At 34.8% G+C, this 23,261-nt stretch overlaps 1 protein-coding gene and 1 long non-coding RNA gene across 2 annotated transcripts in view; both read right to left on the bottom strand.

Moving 5' to 3' along the window:
• LOC148939375 (uncharacterized) overlaps positions 1-12,597 on the bottom strand; it is a 33,673-nt gene extending 21,076 nt beyond the window's left edge. Inside the window, exon 1 of the long non-coding RNA XR_016143562.1 lies at positions 12,478-12,597. This is a non-coding gene — a long non-coding RNA (uncharacterized LOC148939375). The remainder of the gene's footprint in view (positions 1-12,477) is intronic.
• Positions 12,598-18,034: 5,437 nt separating this feature from the next.
• LOC148939374 (uncharacterized) lies at positions 18,035-22,677 on the bottom strand. The gene is made up of 2 exons (XM_089106770.1): positions 22,657-22,677; positions 18,035-19,855 (listed from the first exon to the last, which is right to left on the bottom strand). Exon 2 carries the CDS (start codon positions 19,832-19,834, stop codon positions 18,833-18,835), a length of 1,002 nt encoding a protein of 333 aa, XP_088962896.1. The 5' UTR covers positions 19,835-19,855; positions 22,657-22,677; the 3' UTR covers positions 18,035-18,832.
• Between the last annotated feature and the right edge of the window lie 584 nt (positions 22,678-23,261).

Genomic DNA, 23,261 nt, shown 5'->3' with positions numbered 1-23,261 from the left:
TTATATTTTTAAAAAAAAATAAAAAGTTCAATATTCGAACCTATCCTCAGCAGGAGCTTAGGATAGTAGTGGGGCCAATTGCCCCACTATTTTTGAAAAAAATACATTATTTTTACATTGATAATTTTAAAATATTCAAAGTTCAATATTAGAAGCTAGCTTCAGCAGGAGCTTAGGATAGTAGTGGTGACAAGTGAGAGATACGGGGCAATTTGAGGTTTATACTTTTAAAAAATACAAAGTTCAATATTCGAAACTAGCTTCAGCAGGAGCTTAGGATAGTAGTGGTGACAATTTAGATATAAGGAGCAATTGCCCCCAAATTATTTAAAAAAAAACTTTTTGTTGAAATTATATTTATAAAAAAAATACAAATTTCAATATTATAACCTATCTTCAGCTTGAGCTTCGGATAGTAGTGGGGGCAATTGCCCCCCCCTATTTTTTAAAACATAAATTTTTTTTTCTTGTATAAATTTTATAGATAAAAATTTAAATATTTTAAGCTAGCGTAAGCTGGAGCTTAGGATAGTTTGGGTTACAATTGATATAAAGGGGGCAATTGCCCCCTATTTAAAAAAAAAAAAAAAAAACCTTTTTTTTTCATTTATACTTTAAAAAAATACAAAGTTAAATATTCGATGCTATCTTCAGCAGGAGCTTAGGATAGTAGTGGTGACAATTGAGATATAAGGAGCAATTGCCCCCTATTTTTGAAAAAATACCTTTTTGTGGCATTTATACTTTTTAAAGATACAAAGTTCATGAAAATGAAATAAGTTATTGATCAATTCTATTTTCCCAAAATAATATCAAAATTTTCCACTTCAGTTAAAAAAAAAAATTCTTGTTAGTCTGAAGTTGATTGTCTGAAAAGTATTTTTTGGGGAAGATACACGATTGGCTGAAACATAAGCAGAACTTTTAAAATCACAACAACTGAAGATCAGTAAATAATTCCATTATTTTTTTGTTAAACACAATTGGCTGAAATAAAAGCGGAAAAAAAAAGCTCTTAATAGAACTTTTTAAGTGTGAAGTCCTATTTTTCAGACTAAATTATAGAAAATATAGTCAAAACACACTTTTCTGTTTTAGATACGTTACGTGCCTATTAATTGGAATTTAACACCTAAACGCACTTGCAAAAATCACTGCACAGGTGTTTTGGATTTGCCAAGATTTAAATGTTAAGAGTGATAACATTTTTGTGTTTGTGCTAACGAACTGTAAGTAAGGAGCGACACGACTCAATAGTTACCGAAACTCTAAAAACCAATAACCCTACTTCGGAAGTTTCAAGCTCCTATCTGCAAAAAATGTGGAATTAATTTCTTGAAGTAATTGATGCTTAATGGAGAAAAAGGTGAAAATTATAGGTTTTATGAAATTGATCATAAGACTTAAATTTTTCTATCAGATACGTTGGCACTTTAAGATGAAATTTGACTCGCATATGCTTGCGGGTATTAAGCGTTTGAATCTGATAAGAAGAGAGAGACTTAATTTCCAAGATATAAGGTATAAAATACCTTAAGAATGGGATGATATACATTCAGTTCCAAGATGATAGGACTGTTAGACACCGAATTTATCAGTTTGAAAAAATCATCTTTGAGAAAAATCAGAACCAAATTTAAGAAAAATTATAAATAAAGTGAAACTTTTGATCTTCATGGAAAATAATCACAATCATATTATTACTTTTTCTTTCTTTCATCTAAAAATTTAGAATAGAACTTTAAATGTCTTTATTTCTTTGGGGAACTTAAAACTGAAGTGGAATATTTTTATTTTATCTGGAGAAATTAGAATTGAATTTTGACCTTTGGTAAATTTCATAAGAGAACTTGAACTTTTCTTCACTATGTCGATACAATTTTAATTGAAATAGAACTTTTTATCTTCCGTGAAAATATTCACAAGTATGGTATTACTCTTTCTATATTCCATGGATAAATTTAGAATTTAAATTTAAATTTATTTATTTCCTTGTGAAATTAAGAGGTGAAGTGGAAGATTTTAATTTTCTCTGGTGAAATTAGAACTGAATTGTGTTCTTTAGTAAAATTCAGATGAGAACTTGAACTTTTCTTCACATCGTTGAGTAAATTTTAAATTGAACTAGAACTTTTTATCTTCCGGTAAAATATTCACAAGTATAGTATTACTTTTTCTATCTTCCACCGAAAAACTTAGAATTGAACTTTAAATTTCTTTATGTCTTTGTGAAATAAAGAACTTAAGTGGAAGATTTTTGTTTTCCCTGGAGAAATTAGAATTGAATTGTGTTCTTTAGTAAAATTCAGAAGAGAACTTGACCTTTTCTTCACTTCGTTGAGGAAATTGTAAATTGAACTAGAACTTTTTATCTTCCGGGAAAATATTCACAAGTATGGTATTACTTTTTCTATCTTCCACCAAAATTTAGAATAAAACTTTAAATTTCTTTATGTCTTTGTGAAATAAATAACTGAAGTGGAAGATTTTTATTTTCTCTGGAGAAATTAGAATTGAATTGTGTTCTTTGGTAAAGTTCAGAAGAGAACTTGAACTTTTCTTCACTTCTTTGAGAAAATTTAAAATTGAACTAGAACTTTTCGTCTTCCATGAAAATATTCACAAGTATGATATTACTTTTTCTATCTACCACCGAAAAATTTAGAAATGAACTTTAAATTTCTTTATGTCATTGTGAAATAAAGAACTTAAGTGGAAGATTTTTATTTTCTTTGGTGAAATTAGAATTGAATTGTGTTCTTTAGTAAAATTCAGAAGAGAACTTGATTGTGTATCCCAGAGGTGACTTCAAGAAAGAATTTATTACTTACTTACAATTTTTTCATAATTTCTTTAATGAAAATTTCTGTATTGTGTATCCAAGAGGTGACTTCAGGAAAGAGTTTGTTACTTGCTTACAATAGAACTATTCTAAAGAACATGAAGGGGTTAAGCTTAAATATATTTATTGATTAAATTTATTAACATATTTTTTTTTTTAGAAAAAAAAACAAAAAAAAAAAATTTTTACATAAAAAAAGTAATTAGAGTTCACTCTTAAACATCCACAAACGATGGTCCCATGATGTAGGATAGTTTTTAACATGTCTTATGGATTTTTCACGATCAGGTATATTCTTAGGTATCCACTGTGCGAAGAACCTAACCTCGTCTTCAGGACGGTGATAGCCCCCTTCAAATTTAGGACACTTAAACTCTTCTAGATTGAAAAGTGGAATCCTAGGGTCACACTTTTGAATTAAAACTTTATCTGTAGGTACATTGCCCTTTACGTAGAGCGCTTCAACTCCGAAAAAGCTGCAAATTTTACTGACTTCCTCCTGGACATTTCTCAGTTCCTGACCAGTATTATTAAGTGGTGTAATCACTCTATCATAGAATCCCAGTCTGTTTATATAACGTAATGTAGTACTCCACAAGCTTTTATCATACTCAAACAGATTATAGTTCACTAACCAATGATAACAGTCAATTTCTTTGAGATCCATAGACAATAATAAAAAAGCACATTCGAATATAGCACCGCAAGATGATTTTTTCAAACTGATAAATTCGGTGTCAAACAGTCCTATCATCTTGGAACTGAATGTATATCATCCCATTCTTAAGGTATTTTATACCTTATATCTTGGAAATTAAGTCTCTCTCTTCTTATCAGATTCAAACGCTTAATACCCGCAAGCATATGCGAGTCAAATTTCATCTTAAAGTGCCAACATATCTGATAGAATAATTTAAGTCTTATGATCAATTTCATAAAACCTATAATTTTCACCTTTTTCTCCATTAAGCATCAATTACTTCAAGAAATTAATTCCACATTTTTTGCAGATAGGAGCTTGAAACTTCCGAAGTAGGGTTATTGGTTTTTAGAGTTTCGGTAACTATTGAGTCGTGTCGCTCCTTACTTACAGTTAGTTAGCACAAACACAAAAATGTTATCACTCTTAACATTTAAATCTTGGCAAATCCAAAACACCTGTACAGTGATTTTTGCAAGTGCGTTTAGGTGTTAAATTCCAATTAATAGGCACGTAACGTATCTAAAACAGAAAAGTGTTTTTTGACTATATTTTCTATAATTTAGTCTGAAAAATAGGACTTCACACTTAAAAAGTTCTATTAAGAGCTTTTTTTTTCCGCTTTTATTTCAGCCAATTGTGTTTAACAAAAAAATAATGGAATTATTTACTGATCTTCAGTTGTTGTGATTTTAAAAGTTCTGCTTTTGTTTCAGCCAATCGTGTATCTTCCCCAAAAAATACTTTTCAGACAATCAACTTAAGAATAACAAGAATTTTTTTTTTTTAACTGAAGTGGAAAATTTTGATATTATTTTGGGAAAATAGAATTTATCAATAACTTATTTCATTTTCATGAACTTTGTATCTTTAAAAAGTATAAATGCCACAAAAAGGTATTTTTCAAAAATAGGGGGCAATTGCTCCTTATATCTCAATTGTCACCACTACTATCCTAAGCTCCTGCTGAATATAGGTTCGAATATCTAACTTTTTATTTTTTAAAATTATAAATGACAAAAAAAGATTTTTTTTTTGTTTTTTTAATTATGGGGCAATTGCCCCTTTTTTCTATATTGTAACCAATACTATCCTATGCTCCTGCTGAAGATAGCTTAGAATATGTAACTTTTTATATTTAAAAATTATAAATGCAAAAAATATGTTTTTTTTAAAAAATAGGTGGGAAATTGACCCCACTACTATCCTAAGCTCCTGCTGAAGATATGTTCGAATATTGAACTTTGTATTTTTTTTTAAAATATAAATACCACAAATATGTATTTTTTCAAACATATGGGGGCAATTGCTCCTTATATCTAAATTGTCACCACTACTATCCTAAGCTCCTGCTGAAGCTAGTTTCGAATTTTGAACTTTGTATTTTTTAAAAGTATAAACCTCATATTGCCCCTTATATCTCAATTGTCACCACTACTATCCTAAGCTCCTGCTGAAGCTAGCTTCAAATATTGAAATTTGTATATTTAAAAATTATAAATGTCACAAAAAGGTATTTTTTCTAAAATTGGGGGGCAATTGGCACCACTACTATCCTAAGCTCCTGCTGAAGATAGATTCGAATATTGAACTTTGTATTTTTTTTTAAAAGTATAAATGCCACAAAAAGGTATTTTTTCAAAAATAGGGGGCAATTGCTCCTTATATCTAAATTGTCACCACTACTATCCTAAGCTCCTGCTGAAGATAGCTTCAAATATTGAACTGTATTTTTTAAAAGTATAAACCTCATATGTCGGTGGTTGATGATGCTACCTTCTCAATAATCCGTATTTTCCTGTGTCTTTTGCCAACGGATTTGTTTGAAGTTGACCTGGGCTGAATAAATGCTTGTAAGAGAGAGAAGAACTCTTTTCTCCATCCATATCAACAATTAAAGTGCAATTAAAATGTTGGATGGTCCTTTTTTAGAACCCTCCCCCCCCTCCCCCTCTCTCGGGGAGGACCCTGGGGAACCGGGAGCTTCCTTCGATGTAGGAGGATCGATACCCTGTCGAGTTAGGGGGATGGGGTATTGGACTTCGCAACACTGTTCAAATAGAACAACCTCAAATTCTTTCTCGTAAACACCTAAGTGTTTCAATGAAATGATCAAAAACGGCTTCACCCAAATAATGTTTCTTAACATTACCGCGAAGACATATTTGGAAATTATCAAAAAACCTTTTTCCCTGTGTAAATTGCTTATTGAAGATATACATCTTGCTATTTAAAGACCAATTTGCATACGACCCTACTTAGAATTCATATCGGATTAAAAGGCGATGCTAGATCTGATCAAGTATAGCGGATGTATTCAAATGCATTAGGCACGAAAATACCAGTCTAATAGTGCGCGTTAACTGTATAGGAGCAATTGTTTTCACTTTCGTTTTTTCAAATATTTATTTTTTTTTATAAAATGAATATTTGATTATAACTAATCTTTTTTTTAATTTAAGAGGTATGGTTTTTTTTTTTTGTTATATAAATTCATGAAAATCATTCCTTTATATAATCAAGCTAATTTTGTTAATTAAATAAAATTAAATAGCTTAAAAACAAATTTTAATTTTTTAAAAAGCTATTCGCCTTATAAAATTTTTTATTATTTTTTTAAAATGTGGATAGAAAAAAAAAATATGTATATACTTACAAATTCCGACTGGTCTTCTATATCTGAACTCCTTTGTAATACTTGAGGGGGGTTATGTTCACAATCTAAAGTATGGGGAGCTGAGGCATTATATAAGGCAGGCCACCCCCTATTCAATTTCCTTCCAGCTGATATTGATGTAACAAGGGGGTCAGAGGTCACTGTCATTAAAAGACTCGCAGGAATGGGCTGGTCTTGTGTAGTTCTAGTAGCGAATTTGATGACTGAATGTATTGTATCTTGCATTAGTATGACTTCAATATATCGTGCATTCTTTTCAGAAGGGGGGGTATTGCATGTGTCCACTTCATTGAAAAAAAAATGCATTTTATGTTTTGGAAAATAATTAATTTTATTTTAGGAATTTAAAGTATTGTAAAACTTTTTTTTTTTTTCAATATATATAAGCACTTTTTTTAAAAAACACCCCTAAAAAGGTTAAGTTATAATTAAAATAAACAACCCGTAAATCCATTGGGGCGTGTATTTTTTTAAAAAAACAAACAAAAAAAAAAAAAACGACGCCGAAAGCTGAAACCTATTGGATAATTATTTAGAGGTTTAAGATACAAAAAAAAAAAGAATTATAATTATAAAATTACCATTAGTTATATTGTATGGAAATAATTTCTTCCTTAACTTAATGATAAGATAATTTCTTTTTTTATTATAATAATGAGAAAATTTTTACTCACCAGAAATTGCTTTGAATTATCCATTTTCTATGTAAATGCTTACAAAAAAATGTCAGTTGTGTTATGTTCAATAAACTATTCCAAACTGTTGAGGTATCTAATTTGAAACTTGAATATATACAAAAAATAATTGTCATCTAAAAAGATACACCGGTTTTTCCGACACGGATGTAACCTAAAAAAAAAAAACTTGTTTATCATGAAATAGAAATTCAGTTAATTGTGCCAGAAAAAACTTGAAGCAGAACAGATTATAACCAACCGGTTTGGTCCGAGCCCGTACGCAAAGTATATACCATCAAGCAAATTCTTTATGATATTTCAAATTACTATACCTTCTATAGAAATGATACCTCTTTGCTAATGACCCTGGTAACCCCAATTCGTTGAAAACCTACACGCATACCCGCTGCCTCAGGCGTAAGTTTGCGGGTAGGGTTTTAACGAATTGGACGGTTACTACTGTGAAGTAGGGGTGAAAGGGGAGCTTGTCTACATTGGCGTTAATCCCTAGAGGATTATTAGAGCCTCTTTGGTGAAGAAATAAAAGATGAATTATGGTCAAGCCGGCAACTAAAAAAGGAATCAAAAAATGAAAGGTGAAGAAGCGTGTGAGAGTGGGGTTGTCTACGGCAAATCCCCTCAGAGCCATTGAACTACATCATTCCCGATGTAGGGGACCGCCGACACGAGATTTGTAATTACAGTAGCCCCTCAAAAGGATATCTGTCCCCATGGAAGGACATACCCTAAAAAGGCCGCGGCCATTACTAGGAGTAACAGGGCGATCCCTGTTATTCACGTCTCATAGTAGTGGAATGAGCCGTAATATATTCCTCGACCAATATGAAAATAAATGCAAATAAAGAAAAAAGAGGTGCCATTGGCGTGAATGGTTCGAAGAAGCCAACCATAATTAGCGTCCCGACAAATGTGGGCCACTCTAGAGAACGCCAGATCAGCTCTCGCGGTGTAGTGCATAGCTAGAAAAAGGCCAGTGACGATTTAAATGATTAGACGGAGTCCTAGTTGGGATCCGAAGTTTCATCAAATAGAGATATTGGCCGGGACAGGTAAGTCCACTAGAGCAGAATTAACAATTTTCAAGGGTAGGTTGTGTCTTACGTAAAGATAACATTTAATACCCAAGCCCCAACGGGTCTAAATCATGGATCGGAGGGGCTTTTTATTTATATTTAAAAAATCGATAACGAGCAAGAGAGCTAAAAATAAATAAACCACTACGAACAAATAGATGAGGAGAGCGAGATTTCCGATTCTAAAGTTGATCACTATGTAGTATGTGGGGCACTGGTACCCCAGTGAGGTGTTTGCCAGTATCTCAGTTTCAATCGGGATTAATAGAAAAATGATAGATGTGGGTAAGGTTCAGAGGAAAGAGGTCAATCTAACAGTAAATTTTTCATTTGCGCTCAGGGAGGAAACGTAATAAATATTACTAGGATTCCCCCTAAGAAAATTAAAAAAAGAATTAAAGAAATTCATAGAGAGACATCCTTTAAGGAGGTACAAACTAGAAGAGTTTGGAGGAAGAGGGATATAATAAAGGCGAGCGGGTGGTTGAGTAGGAGTATCAGTATGGAGATAACAACGATAAATCTTAGCACATCAAAAGGTAGTTTAACAAAAATATTAATTTTGGAAGTTAAAGATGTTCATTACTCTTTTGAAGACTGAGAGATTTCTCTAAATCTGGTTTACAAGACCAACATTATTTTTTAATTATACAGTCAATTTTAATGATCTATCTATCTCTTTTCTTAAGATTATTAATCTTTTCTTCAAGAAGCAAGCATCTCCTAGTGACTCTACTTAGATTAGAATTCCTTATCCTTTTATTATTCAGACTTCTCATATATTCAAATCATATAAGAATAATGAATGCATTTACTTTTCTTAGAGTCACAGTCTGTGAGGGAGCTCTGGGGCTGTCAGCCTTAGTGTCTTTAGTGCGATCGTCTGGTTCAGATCAAGTACAATTTCTAAATGAGTAAGTGATTTTTTACCTCAGGTTTATTATATTTAACACTCATTTACAGATTGATATTAGAATTTCACTTAGGGTGGGGAATTATTCTCCTGACGTTGAGCTCGGGGGTGGTTTTTGTTTATAGTCATCGGACTTAAGCCAAATTGGCCTCTAACTTACAGAATTATTTTATTAAGCCTCTTTATTCTTTTATGGTTGACTTTTACTACTCGGTCATTTATCGGATTTTACGTGTTTTTTGAATGCTCTTTAATTCCTACGGCTATCTTAATTCTCGGCTGAGGCTACCAACCGGAATGGCTCCCTGCTTCTTATTATTGCTCCCCAGCCCCCCATTGCACTTCCTGGCTGAAGGGCCACGAAACGGAGATCAGCACCGCCGGTTTGGACCTTAAGGGTCTAGTGCCGCATCCTTTACCTTCTTTACCTTTACACAAGTATTTATTCATCATCTATTCTGCAATTCTGGGGCGACTTTAGAGACAGCGCAATTTTTTTGCTAGTAATTCTTTCATTCTTGGTCAAGCTCCCCATTTATTTTACTCACATTTGACTTCCTAGGGCCCATGTGGAGGCACCCGTCACTGGCTCCATGGTACTAGCTGCCATTCTTTTGAAACTAGGTGGCTATGGCCTGTACTTAGTTCAAGGGTTAAATATATACAGTGAAACTGCAGTAATAAGAATTTGTATGTTAGGGGGAATTTATAGTTGTTTAATCTGTCTCCGACAATCTGATGTCAAATCCTTAATTGCTTATTCTTCTGTAGCTCATATGTCATTCATTATTTTAGCTATACTAGCATCTGGTCACCACCTTAATATTAGATGAATTTTAATGATGGTTTCTCACGGGATCTGTTCTTCTGGGTTATTTTATTTGAGCTACTTATTCTATACGCGCATTTGAAGTCGTAGTTTTTTGTTGACTCGCAGAGCAATTTCACTTCTCCCGTATTTATGTTTTTGGTGGCTCGGTCTCAGATTCTTCAACATGGGACTCCCTCCATCGGCCAATTTTTTTTTCCGAAATATATTTCTTTTTCGGCGTTTTTAGTTTAGATTGGTTGATAGTGGCTTTATCCGGAATTTTATGTTTTCTTTCATCTTGCTATTGCATTTCCCTTTACTCTAGTACCAGCCACGGAGAGAGTCTTTATATTTGTAGCTGGCTAGACTATAGTTTGAGAGAATATTTAATTAGAAGAGCTCACTTCATTCCTTTATTGGGACTGATTCTTCTTTACTGTTATAGTTTAAAAGAACGTTAGTTTGTGGAGCTAAAGGAGAGCATTTCTGACAGTATTGTTATATTTCGTATTAGGTTACATATTACTGGCTATTAGAGCGGCGGCTATGTGTTGTTCATTTATATTATTCACATTAGATGAGGTTTATCCATTAAAGATATCTTTCTTATATCTAGACTATCAAATGTGTTCAGACTGATTAGGTATATCATTTATCTTTTTAGTGCTCCTTATTTCTTCTCAAGTGGTAATCTATTCCTCCTATTATATGAGCGAGGAGGTTTTTATAGGTCGTTTCATATATATATATATTGTTAGGATTTATTTTATCCATAATTTTGCTAATTGTTTCATCAGACGGATTAAGATTAAAACTAGGTTGGGACGGGCTCAGGATTACTTCTTACCTTTTAATTATATTTTATAAAAACTATGCTTCCTCTTCTAGAGGAATAATCACAGTTTTAAGAAATCGGGTAGGAGATGTATTAATTTTATGATCGTTGGGGCTAAAATTTTATTCAAAAAGTTGGGATTATGTATTTTTGAGATACTTTTCCTCATCAATCATAGTTTTCTTTATTGTATCTTCCTTTACTATGAGAGCTCAGCTTCCCTTTTCTGCATGACTACCTGCAGCCATGGCAGCTCCCACACCTGTTTCCTCATTGGTTCATTCTTCTACATTAGTAATCGCTGGGATTTACTTAATAATTCGTCTATCACCTTTGTTCGAGAGAGGGGGGTGTCTCCTGCTCATTACTGCAGGAGCCGTGACTTCATTTTTTTCGGGACTGGCTGCATTTGGGGAGAATGATTTAAAACGAGTAATTGCATTATCTACGCTGAGTCATTTAGGGGTGATGATATTCTCTCTAGGGTTGGGGCTAACACTATTCTGTTATTTCCATTTATTTGCTCACGTACTTTTCAAGGCTCTCCTTTTTATATGTTCGGAGGTAGTAATTCATTTGTAAGGCGTACAGGATATGCGTCGCATGGGGGGGGGGGGGTTCTAAAATATGTCCATATACAAGCAATATTATTCTGGTATGCTCCTTAAGATAAATAGGATTTCCATTCTTATCAGGCTTTTTCTCAAAGGACTTAATCATTGAATCTTCAGAAGAACTATTCATAGTTATTCCCAGCATCCTTATATTAATTTCATGTCTCTTGACGAGAGTTTACTCATCTCGAATTGCCCTAATATGCCTCTGTTCATATAATTGCAATCTGAGTTGCCAGTACAGGGATGAAGAGGGGGACTACCTAATCCCCCTCTTTATTCTTTATTGGGGGGCCGTTACAGGGGATTATTTGTTTTACTGATGTTTTCTAGGATATATAAGACCTATTTTAGGGGGATTTGAAAAAATTATACTTTTATCTCTCGTAGGGGTGGGGGTCATATTACCTTACTTTATTAAATTATATAGTTTCAATTTAAGACACTGTCTAGGGAGCATATTTTTTTTGCCATTCATTACAGGATATATGAGTTCAACCCCCTTACGCGTGGGGGAACTTCTCCTCTATAAGGGGGATCAGGGGTGGGTAGAAGAAATAGGCCCATCCTTGGTTTATGAAAATAGATTGTGGGGGTTATCTTTATTTTCATTCTTGTCATCCTCTCCGTACAAGGTGATTATTTTAGGTTCTTTGTTGTCTTTACTAGTCATTTATTTCCGTAGCTTAGCAAGAGCACAACCCTGAAGATGTTGGGGTGGATTATTCCTGGAAATATTTAAATGACATATGTCTGTCTATCCATTGAAAATGTATTGTATTATCTATACTACATAAATAGGCAACGAGTAGAATTTAACTACCCGGCTGGAGAGTTAGCAGCTCCCTTCCTTCTTTTTGCCTCTTAGCAGGGGTTATCCCACGCTCTTCAGTAACAATGAAGCGCTATTTATTAGCTTCTGCTAAAGAGTGAGGGCCAATAAGCCTAAATTCAGGTCGAAACTGGATTTGATATATCAATTCTTACTCTGAGAGAAAGAATATCCTCTTTTAGGATGCAAACCCAATGTTCTACTTAAACTATTCTCCTTATAGAGTAGTCTCATAGGTTCATTATCTACTTAATTCATCTAAGTTCACCTTCTTTTCATTCATAAAGCAGTCCAATGATAAGAACAAAAGAAAAGAAAACAACTAGGTAGGTTCTTATTATTGAGACATTTAGAAATACTACAGGTAGAAGAAGAGTAATCTCTACATCAAAAATAAGAAAAACTAAGGTAATTACGAAAAATCGAATGGAAAAGGGGGTGCGAGAAGAATTTAGCGGGTCAAATCAAACTAAAAGAATTACCTTTCCCTACCAGGTTCTCTTGATTGGAAGTCAAGTATAATATCTATACTAGAAAGATCTTATTCTCCTCATCAGTAAATAGAGAGATAGAGAAATAACCAAACAACGTCCACGAAGTGTCAGTATCAAGCCACGGCTTCAAACCCAAAGTGGTGTTGAGGGAAAAAGTAACATTTAGCATGGCGCATTGCACAAATTAAAAGAAAAATAGTGCCAATAAGTACATAAAGGCCATGAAAGCCTGTCGCTATAAAAAACGTAGATCCGTAAATTCTATCTGCAATAGTGAAAGAGGCTTCTATATACTCTAATCCTTGCAGTAATGAGAAGTACACCCCTAGAAGAACAGTCAGTAAAAGCCCTTGTAGACATTGATCAAAATTATTTTCTATAAGTGCATGGTGGGCTCAAGTTACCGTTACTCCTGAAGCTAAAAGAATTCTTGTGTTAAGCAAACGTACTTGAAATGGGTTAAATCTTTATACCCCGATTGGTGGCCATAGGGCTCGAACTTCAATATTCGGTGATAAACTTCTATGAAAAAATGCTCAAAAGAAGGATACAAAAAAGAAAACCTCAGAAGTGATAAAGAGGATCATTCCCCATCGTAAGCCGAAGCCAACTTTACTTGAATGTATTCCTTGGAAAGTAGCTTCTCGTGAGACATCACGTCATCATTGATAGGAAGTGATTATAACTGTAACTAGCCCCGTAAGGAATAAGATTCTATCAAAAGAGTGGAACCATTTAACAAGTCCTGAAGTCATCACAAAGGCTCCCATACTTGTGGCTATGGGCTAGGGTCAGATATTAACTAAATGATAGGGGTGGTTTAATCCACTCATTATTCTCTTGCATAGAGAGTCATCAATGTCATAAAAACATAGGACTGGATAACAGCGACAGAGACTTATATCACTAAGAGAACAATTTACGAAAAGACAACGACCCCAGTGATATACATATTTTCTATGGTGCTCTGGCCTCCCAAAAGAGTTACAAGGAGCTAGCTGGCAATTATATTGGCTGCGAGTCGCACAGAGAGAGTGATAGGCCGAATCAGGCCTCTGATAATTTCAATTAGTTCCATAAAGGGCATGAGGGGTGCTGGTGTTCCTAGTGGGAACCATAATTTATCAGCCTACTTATTTTATTTTATATTTTTACCAACAATCTACGAATGGATGGACAATAAGTGCTAAAAGAAACATTTCAAAATAAAAAAAAATGCATATTGATGAATACGAAACGGGTTTTGTAGTAGACACTACATCAGGCTATTTTGATTTTTGGGCTACAAAAAAATGAAAAAAAGATAAAAATGCTTTTTTCTTTTTATTCTGTATCAGTGAGGAAGGTGTGTAGGAAAGAGGGAGTTCTTCACGACCCCCCCCCCCCTATGATATACAAGCTTTTGTTAAGATTATACCAATTTATCCTATGTTTCTTATAAAAATACCCTGTTTCTGCACATTTTAAAATTTAACAATTCCTTTAGCTTGGTATCAGCCCGGTGTTTCTAATTAACATCCGCCGTTGCTAATTCAAATCTAAAAATCTCTATGTTAGCTTGCTAGTTCTGACACCTCTGAAAACCATGTAAATAAGATAGATGGTAGGGTAGACTATATCCTAAGAAATGGGAACTACCTGGGAGGGTTTAAAGAGGGGGCTTTGAATAAATTTGTACGGAGGAGGTGCGTAGCTGTGCTGGCCTTAGGGGCCTTGGTGCTGCGCTGAGTTGTTAGTAGTAGTAGTAGTTGCAGTATATAGAATTCAGGCTCCATAAAAAAAAAAAAAAAAAGATACGATGTTCCGTGGTGACATATATGTTCCGTGGTATGCCTATGATTGCTAAGTGCAATAAGTGCAAGTTGGCCTCAGTTTTAATTTAAATTTTGAAAATGGAGACAAATAGCTCTTCAAAAAATCGTACAACAAGCCAAGTTCTTTCATATATAAGTGCATCGAACTCGTGGTTGAGACTGAATTTGGCCTTACAGATTATTTCTGAGCAGAATCCAAGTAGTTACAAATGACAAATTTTGTAAAACTTCTATGAAGTTAAATGACCTGCGGTAATTCTCATTTGATTCTATTCATAATTGAGGCTATTGGGTAAAAACTAAAAACAAAAAAAGTGTCTTAAGAAACTAAAAACTGGATATGGTATGTAGGATGTATAAAACAAAAATTATCTTTATGTTAAGGAAGTATGTTACCTCTTTTATGCATAGCACAGCTGGAAAGATGGTGCAATCAAATTGTAGAGTGGATTTATTTTATCTCCATGTCTCCTTTTTTCATTGTCTGAACGCAGGTCAGTGTTCCTTTTGGTCTGGTGGTAAGGCAACAACAGTGTTTCGCCACAACGCCTTCTTGAGTTTTGTAGACCAAAGATCCTCCAGGGACGAACTCTACAGGATTTCATCTTTCTCGGGGCTTCACATGAGTGTTAATTTTAGTTTTCCATGTATTTTTATTCCAGAGGATGGGGGAAATATGCCCCTCATCCATACATACCATATACTTCGAGTACCATCGAATGCGATCGAATATTTTTGCTTTTATCGGCTACAAGTAGATTTTCTTTCATCTTACGTACAGGTGGTGGTCTTATCAGTTCAGTGAATGTCAGGGGTCTGTCTAAGACAACTCATAAGTCCCTGGATTTGTTTTCTGCTTTTCTCAGCTGCTCAGTCAATGCCTAAGATTCACATCCGCACACTAGTACGGAGGGGACGTTACTACTGAAGAGTTTGAGTTTCAGGGAGCAACCTGTATTTCTCCACACGTTCCTTAGTGTATGTAAGGCTCTTCCTGTGTAATTGAATATTTGGTAACTAAAAGTACAGATCTTAAATGAAAAAAAAATGCAACTAATATTACTAAGAACTCACTGCAGAATCAAGCTGCCTGAGGCCAACACAGACACAGATGCTCGTCCTTGTTCCCAATCTGTTCAAAGCTTCAGTCTTTACCTCCTCCTATGAAGCACAAATTTCTCTTAAATTCTTCCTTTGGTATCTTCCCGCTCAAAGAGGACCTGTTCCATTTGTGAACCTGTTTATCTGAAGATAGGCAGAGATGGACTGCCAAAAAGAAAAATCTTTGAAATATGTCATCGCTCATCCTTCACCCATGACCTAGCCATTTTAACCTCTTTCTTTTCATTGTAGCCTGGAAAGTAGAATCAAACCACACTTTTCGTCAAGCTTATTGTTTTATATACTGTTCTCCCGTTCGGAAGATTTGTATTAATCTCGGCGTGATTTGCAGCAATTTGGTATAATTCACCTTTTTTTTCATTTTTCAAAACATAGAGTGTTTTCTCCCGTTCGGAAGATTTGTATTAATCTCGGCGTAATTTGCAGCAATTTGGTATAATTCACCTTTTTTTTCATTGTTCAAAACATAGACAGTCTGAGAGAGGGTGTCATTTATCACCTATTCCTATAATTTTGTACATTCATTTATACTAGCCTCTAGGACTGATAGATAAAAATGGATTATATTTCACATACCATCTATTATATTTCACAGATTTCAATACGAACTAGTTTCTTTGGAGAATCTGCAATGAACTCCTTGTCATAGTTAAAGCATTAGCTACAAGCTAGTAAAGAGCAAACCACAGCCCATAGTGATTAAAAGCTAAAAAACTTTAAAACAGTCTTTTTTTCTTCTTTTTTTCCAGGCCAGGCGGGTTACTAGAACACCATAGAGAGATGCTTAAGAGCTCATTCAAAAGCTATTTCTCATATGTATGTGGTTTATTTAAATCCCACAATCCGCAAGTGCCATATGGCACAAATAAGGGCACTTTCGCCATTTCTCAAGGGGTGGGGCTAGTGGGCAACCAGAACATCATAGATAGATTTTTGATAGCTCATATAAAAAATGTTGCTCATATTAATGTTCTTCCTATAAATTCTGCCATTTGCAAGTTTCAAATGGTACTAAAAATAGTACTTTCTGTGCCATGTCTGAAGTGGAAAAGCTGGGGCTAGTGGCTACCAGAACTTCTTAGAGTGATGTTTAATTGCTCATTTGAAAACTTGCTCATATCTACTGGCTTTTATCAGTTCTACAATTTGTAAGTGAGATATAGCACTGAAAACAACACTTTTGGTGCCAATTCTGGAAAATCATGAAAGTATAAAATGGTATGATTGTAATAATTATGATCCAAATCCCTTAACTTGAGGTTTACAAGAACGCCTCCTGCAGGTTCCTCCTCCAGACCCCCTTAATAAGCTATGCAATTAAAGTCCTACAAACACCAATATATTAAATTATATTATTAGAGGTGTGGTTCTCTTAGTATAGCGCTGGACTTCAAATTAGATTATCATGCATTTGATTCCTCCTTGGATTTTTTTTTTTCAATCATGGTTTGTCCCTTCTTATCATTTATTTTTAGATAATCCACTATTTTTGCAATTGTGATGCACTCATTTTCACAAGCATATCCTGGGAAGACTCATTTTAGAGCTATTACTCATATCTACATGCTTTTTATCAATCTAACAGCACTAAAATGGCACTTTTGGTGCCAATTCTTAAGTGAAAGAGCTTGGAAGCATAAGACAGTACCATTGCAACAGTTATGGTCCAAAGCCCTTAACTGGAGGTTTATATGAATCCCTCAAATATATTCCCCCTCCAAACCCCCTGTGTAAGTTTCATAAATCTTCTACTCATCTTAAAAGTAAAAGATTATTGTGAAAACAAATTAACTAAAACTAAAAACTTTTCAACTAAAAATCTACCAAAAATTAAGATTTAATGATCAACAATTCTGAGTTAAACCTTCAAACTTCACTCTGCAATGAAGCCTGTGTGCTGGTTCTAATGGTGGTAATTGAGGGGAAGGGACATCCTTGCCCCCTTATTTTTTGCTCCTGCCTAGGTATTGAAAAACACCTTTCTTTGGTTATTTCATTGAAAAAGGCATTTTTTTCATTTGAAAAAAAATGGGTGGAAAAACAGAAAATGCACTTTATGGAGATGGTGTCAGAAGGCCTCAATCTGGATACATTTGCAAGGTACTGTTAGTAATCGTATCCAGCTGTGCCAAGATGATAAGCAACATCTCGGCGATAAGTTCTGCAATATTTAATAACGCTATCATAGATGTCTTTCGGCTTTCGGCAGATTCCGCCATGCCTAATTGAGCCATCAATTGATGTATGTTACTTGTCATATGCCGACGACATTCTTCTTTTAGCTGATAATCTTGAGGCACTTCAGATCACCGTTGATGTTGTTTGCCCCGGATTAAATGAAATCGGTCTTTCAGTTGCTATTTCCAAAACCGAGTTTCTTGTTTTTGGACCTGAGACTGCCTCCAATGATACAATCTAAGTTGGTCTAGCAACAATGTCATCTTCCAGTTCATTTAGATATTTAGGTCTTCCATTTGGAACGTCAATTAGATCACTAATTATCGGCTATAGTAATCAGTACTGGCAATAAAAGTATGTAATAAGTTTTGCAATTACAGCTTGAGTTCTATAAATCTTGCTTCCATAGCAAAACTATTCAAATACCAAAATTAAAAAAGAGCAAACGTTTTATTTCAACAATCAATACAAAAGCACCAAATAAGATCACAGCAGCATTAAACCGGGATGTTATACATAGATTCAACTGTTACAATTTGGTCATCTACAAATTTATGAAACCCCGAAATTAATTCGCTGAAAGTATAAATAATGAAGAGGAATTTTCAGCCTAGCCTAATTCTGTCTAACGAAAAATGCATTTAAACTTCTACCACCACTAAGCTTCCAAAAGCTCGTACTGCATTGGTAAAAGCATAAAATAAAATGAAATTTCGTTGAAATACGAATTTCTATACAAAATAAAGTTCTTTCACAAGAAAACTGATGTTGTTAATAAACAATTACTAATCCAAGCCCCTTTCCCCTATCTGATTACCTTTTGATCAAGCTTTAAAGTGACGGCGGAATAGAAGAATGTACTAGCCAGTCGTTCTATCACAAATCACGAGACAGAAATCTTTTAGCATCAGTATACATCAGGAATAGGCTACTACTGAACACATAGGTAGACAAAAACATACTTGGGGAGGGGTGAGAGTCCTAGCATTTGTCCTTCGCGTATGCGCAATGACAAAATTTTTAGCGCATTGCGATGGGAATATAAGAGACCCGTTGAAGCTACTGCTGTGAGGCTTTGGAAAACTTTCAAAACCGCGCGATTTGATGTGTCCCATTTCTGAACCAAATTTTCCACACTGTATAATATGTATGCTGTGGTGCAGGGGTTCTACTCGTACTTTTTCAATGCTTGTTGACAGTATGCTTTATGCCTCACCGTCCCACATTCTTTACAGCGCTTCGTGAGGATAATCACGCCTGAAATTCCAGGCCTCTTCTATTATTTGAGCCTCGGTAGGAAACTCTTCCTTTAGAAGTATCCAGACTTTAACAGTTTTTTCTCCTCGCGAAATAATTTTTCCTAGGCCTGGATTTTCGCTTACCTTTTTCAAAAAGGTATCAACTGAGGTATCGACTGTGGTATGGTCCAACCAATCGCATACACTAACTTCTTTTCTTTCGGAGGTCATTTCTGCGATTTCTTTTTCGTCATTTGTCTCTCTTGTTTTTATATATTTTCCTTTTGCAGAAAAACTAGAAAGTGCGTTGACAGCTGTGGTGACTAAAGTTTTCTTATCTTTTGTTTTTTGTTCATGGTGCTTCGTTTCACTTTTGGTGATGGTTTTGTGGGTTATATTCACTCCCCCATAGTGAATTATATTGTCGGGGGAAGGGTAGTCCGAGCCATATTTATCAATGAATGCCCAGGCATCTTCCAAACTCTTCAGATTTTTCAGCTCTTTTCGGACATTTTCTGTGAGTTTTCTTACCTCTTTCGGGAGACTAAACTTGCCAGCCGGGCGGAAACTATATTCCACGAGGTGTTTTCTATTATATGTGGCACTGTCTGAAAAAATCAGTTGATTTTCGTTTTCGTTGTCAATTTTAGTAAGAATCCCACAGCCTTCAATATCGATCCCTACATCGAAGCCATATTTATTGCTCAATTTTTTGGTTATTTTTTCTTCAAGTTCTAGGGCATTTTCTACCTCAACTAACATGACGAAAGGGGCAAAAATAGGTGGGCTCAGCTCAATATCCTTATGAATTTCAAACAAAGGATGATAGGCTTGCACAAATTTTTGTGTTCCTTCTTTACTCTCCTTCACGTGGAGCCCACAGAAGGCCAGTCCTCCGGACATGGCCTTTAATGTATCCATTTGTACGATTCTTAGGAGTTGGCTGGAATGTGGCTCTGAATTTCTTTCATTCAATGAAGTTATTTTTTCCATTCTGCGGTAACTGATTTGAACCTGCAAAAACAAATTAATAAATATCGTCGATGACGTCAGCATCCATATTTAGTGCTAATGACGTAAAGTATAATTGTGATGCCATATTTTTAGTGTATGACGTCATACCAGTGGGAATCAGTTTATGGCGCAATGTTTAAATTACAATGACTTAATAAGTTATGCCCTGAGGGCATATAAGAACGATGTTGGAAAAATGTATTATTTAATTTTTTTTTCCTTTAGAGTAGAGCACTTTGTATCGAAGAAGTTGTCGTAGGAACTTCGAAAAGCCACGGAAGTTTTTTGTAAAAGTAAATCAATAAAAAACATCAACGGGTGTAAATTCTCTCTCTCTTACTCTCTCTGCTATAATTACGTATGCACGCAGGAAATAATTTGGACAGGGGAGGGTGGGTATTAAATTCAACAAAACAACAAAAACAGTCAAATTTTCTGTAAACCTTAGAAAAATTATGGGAAAAGTTGAAATATAAACCTTAGGAATTGTGAGTGAGTGAGCCCGCAGACCCCCTTGTCTATGTCTCTGATTTAGACCCAATGTAAAATCTTAAATCCCTGATCATCAGGACTGAGGACCCCATTATTGCTAACGCAACTGAATTGCTTAAAATTGACTCTAGCCTACAGGTCCACTACCAAACAAGTCACCAAATTTTACTGGTATGTTTATTATAAATCAACTGAACCGCAAATTAAGACCGGAATAAGATAATGGGTTTGCCCTGCAGCGCGTGCGAGACAACCAAGAAATAGAGGTGAAATGGAAGGCTGATTCTGAGCTAAATTCAGAAATTTAACTCAGCATCCTATCACAAAGTACCAGTTAATGCTACCTTGCAGTCTTGTAGTTAACCGTCCTAACTAATAATTTCTAATTTTGTGCATAACCTTATTTTACTCGTATCTCAAAAGTGTTTTTTTTTCTAATTTTATCTGTTTTAGCCCCTGAGTTTTGCCTCTGTTAAGTTTTAAGACTTGTCAATTTATTTTTGTTTTCATGTTGCTTTAGGCCTATGTATGCTTAGTGGCTAAAAAAGTTTCTGTCTGAAGACAAATAATTATCTTCAGATTATTCCAATTTTCCTTTGGCACTTTTTAATTGTATTTTTGTCCTTTTTTCTTAATTTGTTCAAACATAATTTTTAGTTTTTCTTTTATGGGACACAATATTATAAGTTACAGCCTTTTTGAATGATAGACAGGCTCCCCAAAAAGCCGAACTTTCGCCCAGACCATGTTGGCGTCATGTTAAAACAGCCTTATAGAAACAAAGAATGAGGAAGAACGTTTTTCGAACAACTTTATTGTCTTCTGACGTAAATTATCAATTTAATTTATCAATCAAAACGTGTACGTTTTGAATTCTTAAGGTTCGTGGTTATTATTAATTCCAATTCATCTCTAGTTCAGCGTTCAATAGAACTTGTGACTTAGCCTTAAGATTGAAGCTAAAATAAACAGAAAAAATAGTAGAATAAAATGTAAACTTTGCTCAAAATAGCAGCAGCAAAATCGACAGCAGTGATCACAAAAGCAGCATTAAAACGAAATACCAGAAGAAAATTCAGAGTCCCTTAAAATTCAAGAATTCAGGCTCCATAAAAAAAAACGCAAAAAAAAGAAAAAAAAAAAAAAAAACAGATACGATGTTGCATGGTGACATATATGTTCCGTGGTATGCCTATGATTGTTAAGTGCAATAAGTGAAATTCGGCCTCAGTTTTAATTTAAATTTTGAAAATGGAGACAAATACCTCTTCAAAAAATCGTACAACAAGCCAAGTTCCTTCATATATAAGTGCATCGAACTCGTGGTTGAGACTGAATTTGGCCTTACAGATTATTTCTGAGCAGAATCCAAGTAGTTACAAATGACAAATTTTGTAAAACTTCTATGAAGTTAAATGACCTGCGGTAATTCTCATTTGATTCTATTCATAATTGAGGCTATTGGGTAAAAACTAAAAACAAAAAAAGTGTCTTAAGAAACTAAAAACTGGATACTGGACATAACTTTGGTAGCTATTTTAGATCCGCTCTCATATTTTAGGTCGTTTCTGAGCGAGGTATGTAGGATGTATAAAACAAAAATTATCTTTATGTTAAGAAAGTATGTTACCTCTTTTATGGATAGCACAGCTGGAAAGATGGTGCAATCAAATTGTAGAGTGGATTTATTTTATCTCCATGTCTCCTTTTTTCATTGTCTGAACGCAGGTCAGTGTTCCTTTTTGGCTGGTGGTAAGGCAACAACAGTGTCTCGCCACAACCCCTTCTTGAGTGTTGTAGACCAAAGATCCTCCAGGGACGAACTCTACAGGATATCATCTTTCTCGGGGCTTCACATGAGTGTTATTTTTAGTTTTCCATGTCTTCTTATTCCAGAGGATGGGGGAAATATGTCCCTCATCCATACATACCATATACTTCGAGTACCATCGAATGCGATCGAATATTTTTGCTTTTATCGGCTACAAGTAGATTTTCTTTCATCTTACGTACAGGTGGTGGTCTTATCAGTTCAGTGAATGTCAGGGGTCTGTCTAAGACAACTCATAAGTCCCTGGATTTGTTTTCTGCTTTTCTCAGCTGCTCAGTCAATGCCTAAGATTCACATCCGCACACTAGTACGGAGGGGACGTTACTACTGAAGAGTTTGAGTTTCAGGGAGTAACCTGTATTTCTCCACACGTTCCTTAGTGTATGTAAGGCTCTTCCTGTGTAATTGAATATTTGGTAACTAAAAGTACAGATCTTAAATGAAAAAAAAAATGCAACTAATATTACTAAGAACTCACTGCAGAATCAAGCTGCCTGAGGCCAACACAGACACAGATGCTCGTCCTTGTTCCCAATCTGTTCAAATCTTCAGTCTTTACCTCCTCCTATGAAGCACAAATTTCTCTTAAATTCTTCCTTTGGTATCTTCCCGCTCAATGAGGACCTGTTCCATTTGTGAACCTGTTTATCTGAAGATAGGCAGAGATGAATTGCCAAAAAGAAAAATCTTTGAAATATGACATCGCTCATCCTTCACCCATGACCTAGCCATTTTAACCGTTTTTTTTTCATTGTAGCCTGGAAAGTAGAATCAAACCACACTTTTCGTCAAGCTTATTGTTTTAAATACTGCAACTACTACTACTACTACTACTAACAACTCAGCGCAGCACCAAGGCCCCTAAGGCCAGCACAGCTACGCACCTCTTCCGTACAAATTTATTCAAAGCCCCCTCTTTAAACCCTCCCAGGAGGTTCCCATTTCTTAGGATATAGTCTACCCTACCATCTATCTTATTTACATGGTTTTCATAGGTGTCAGAACTAGCAAGCTAACATAGAGATTTTTAGATTTGAATTAGCAGCAGCGGATGTTAATTAGAAACACCGGGCTGATACCAAG

Source organism: Artemia sp. Qi Xiang Cuo, chromosome 21 (assembly GCF_049724085.1).
Source record: "Artemia sp. Qi Xiang Cuo chromosome 21, ASM4972408v1, whole genome shotgun sequence".
NCBI classification, from domain to species: domain Eukaryota; kingdom Metazoa; phylum Arthropoda; class Branchiopoda; order Anostraca; family Artemiidae; genus Artemia; species Artemia sp. Qi Xiang Cuo.
This window is presented reverse-complemented; position numbering and strand designations above follow the sequence as displayed.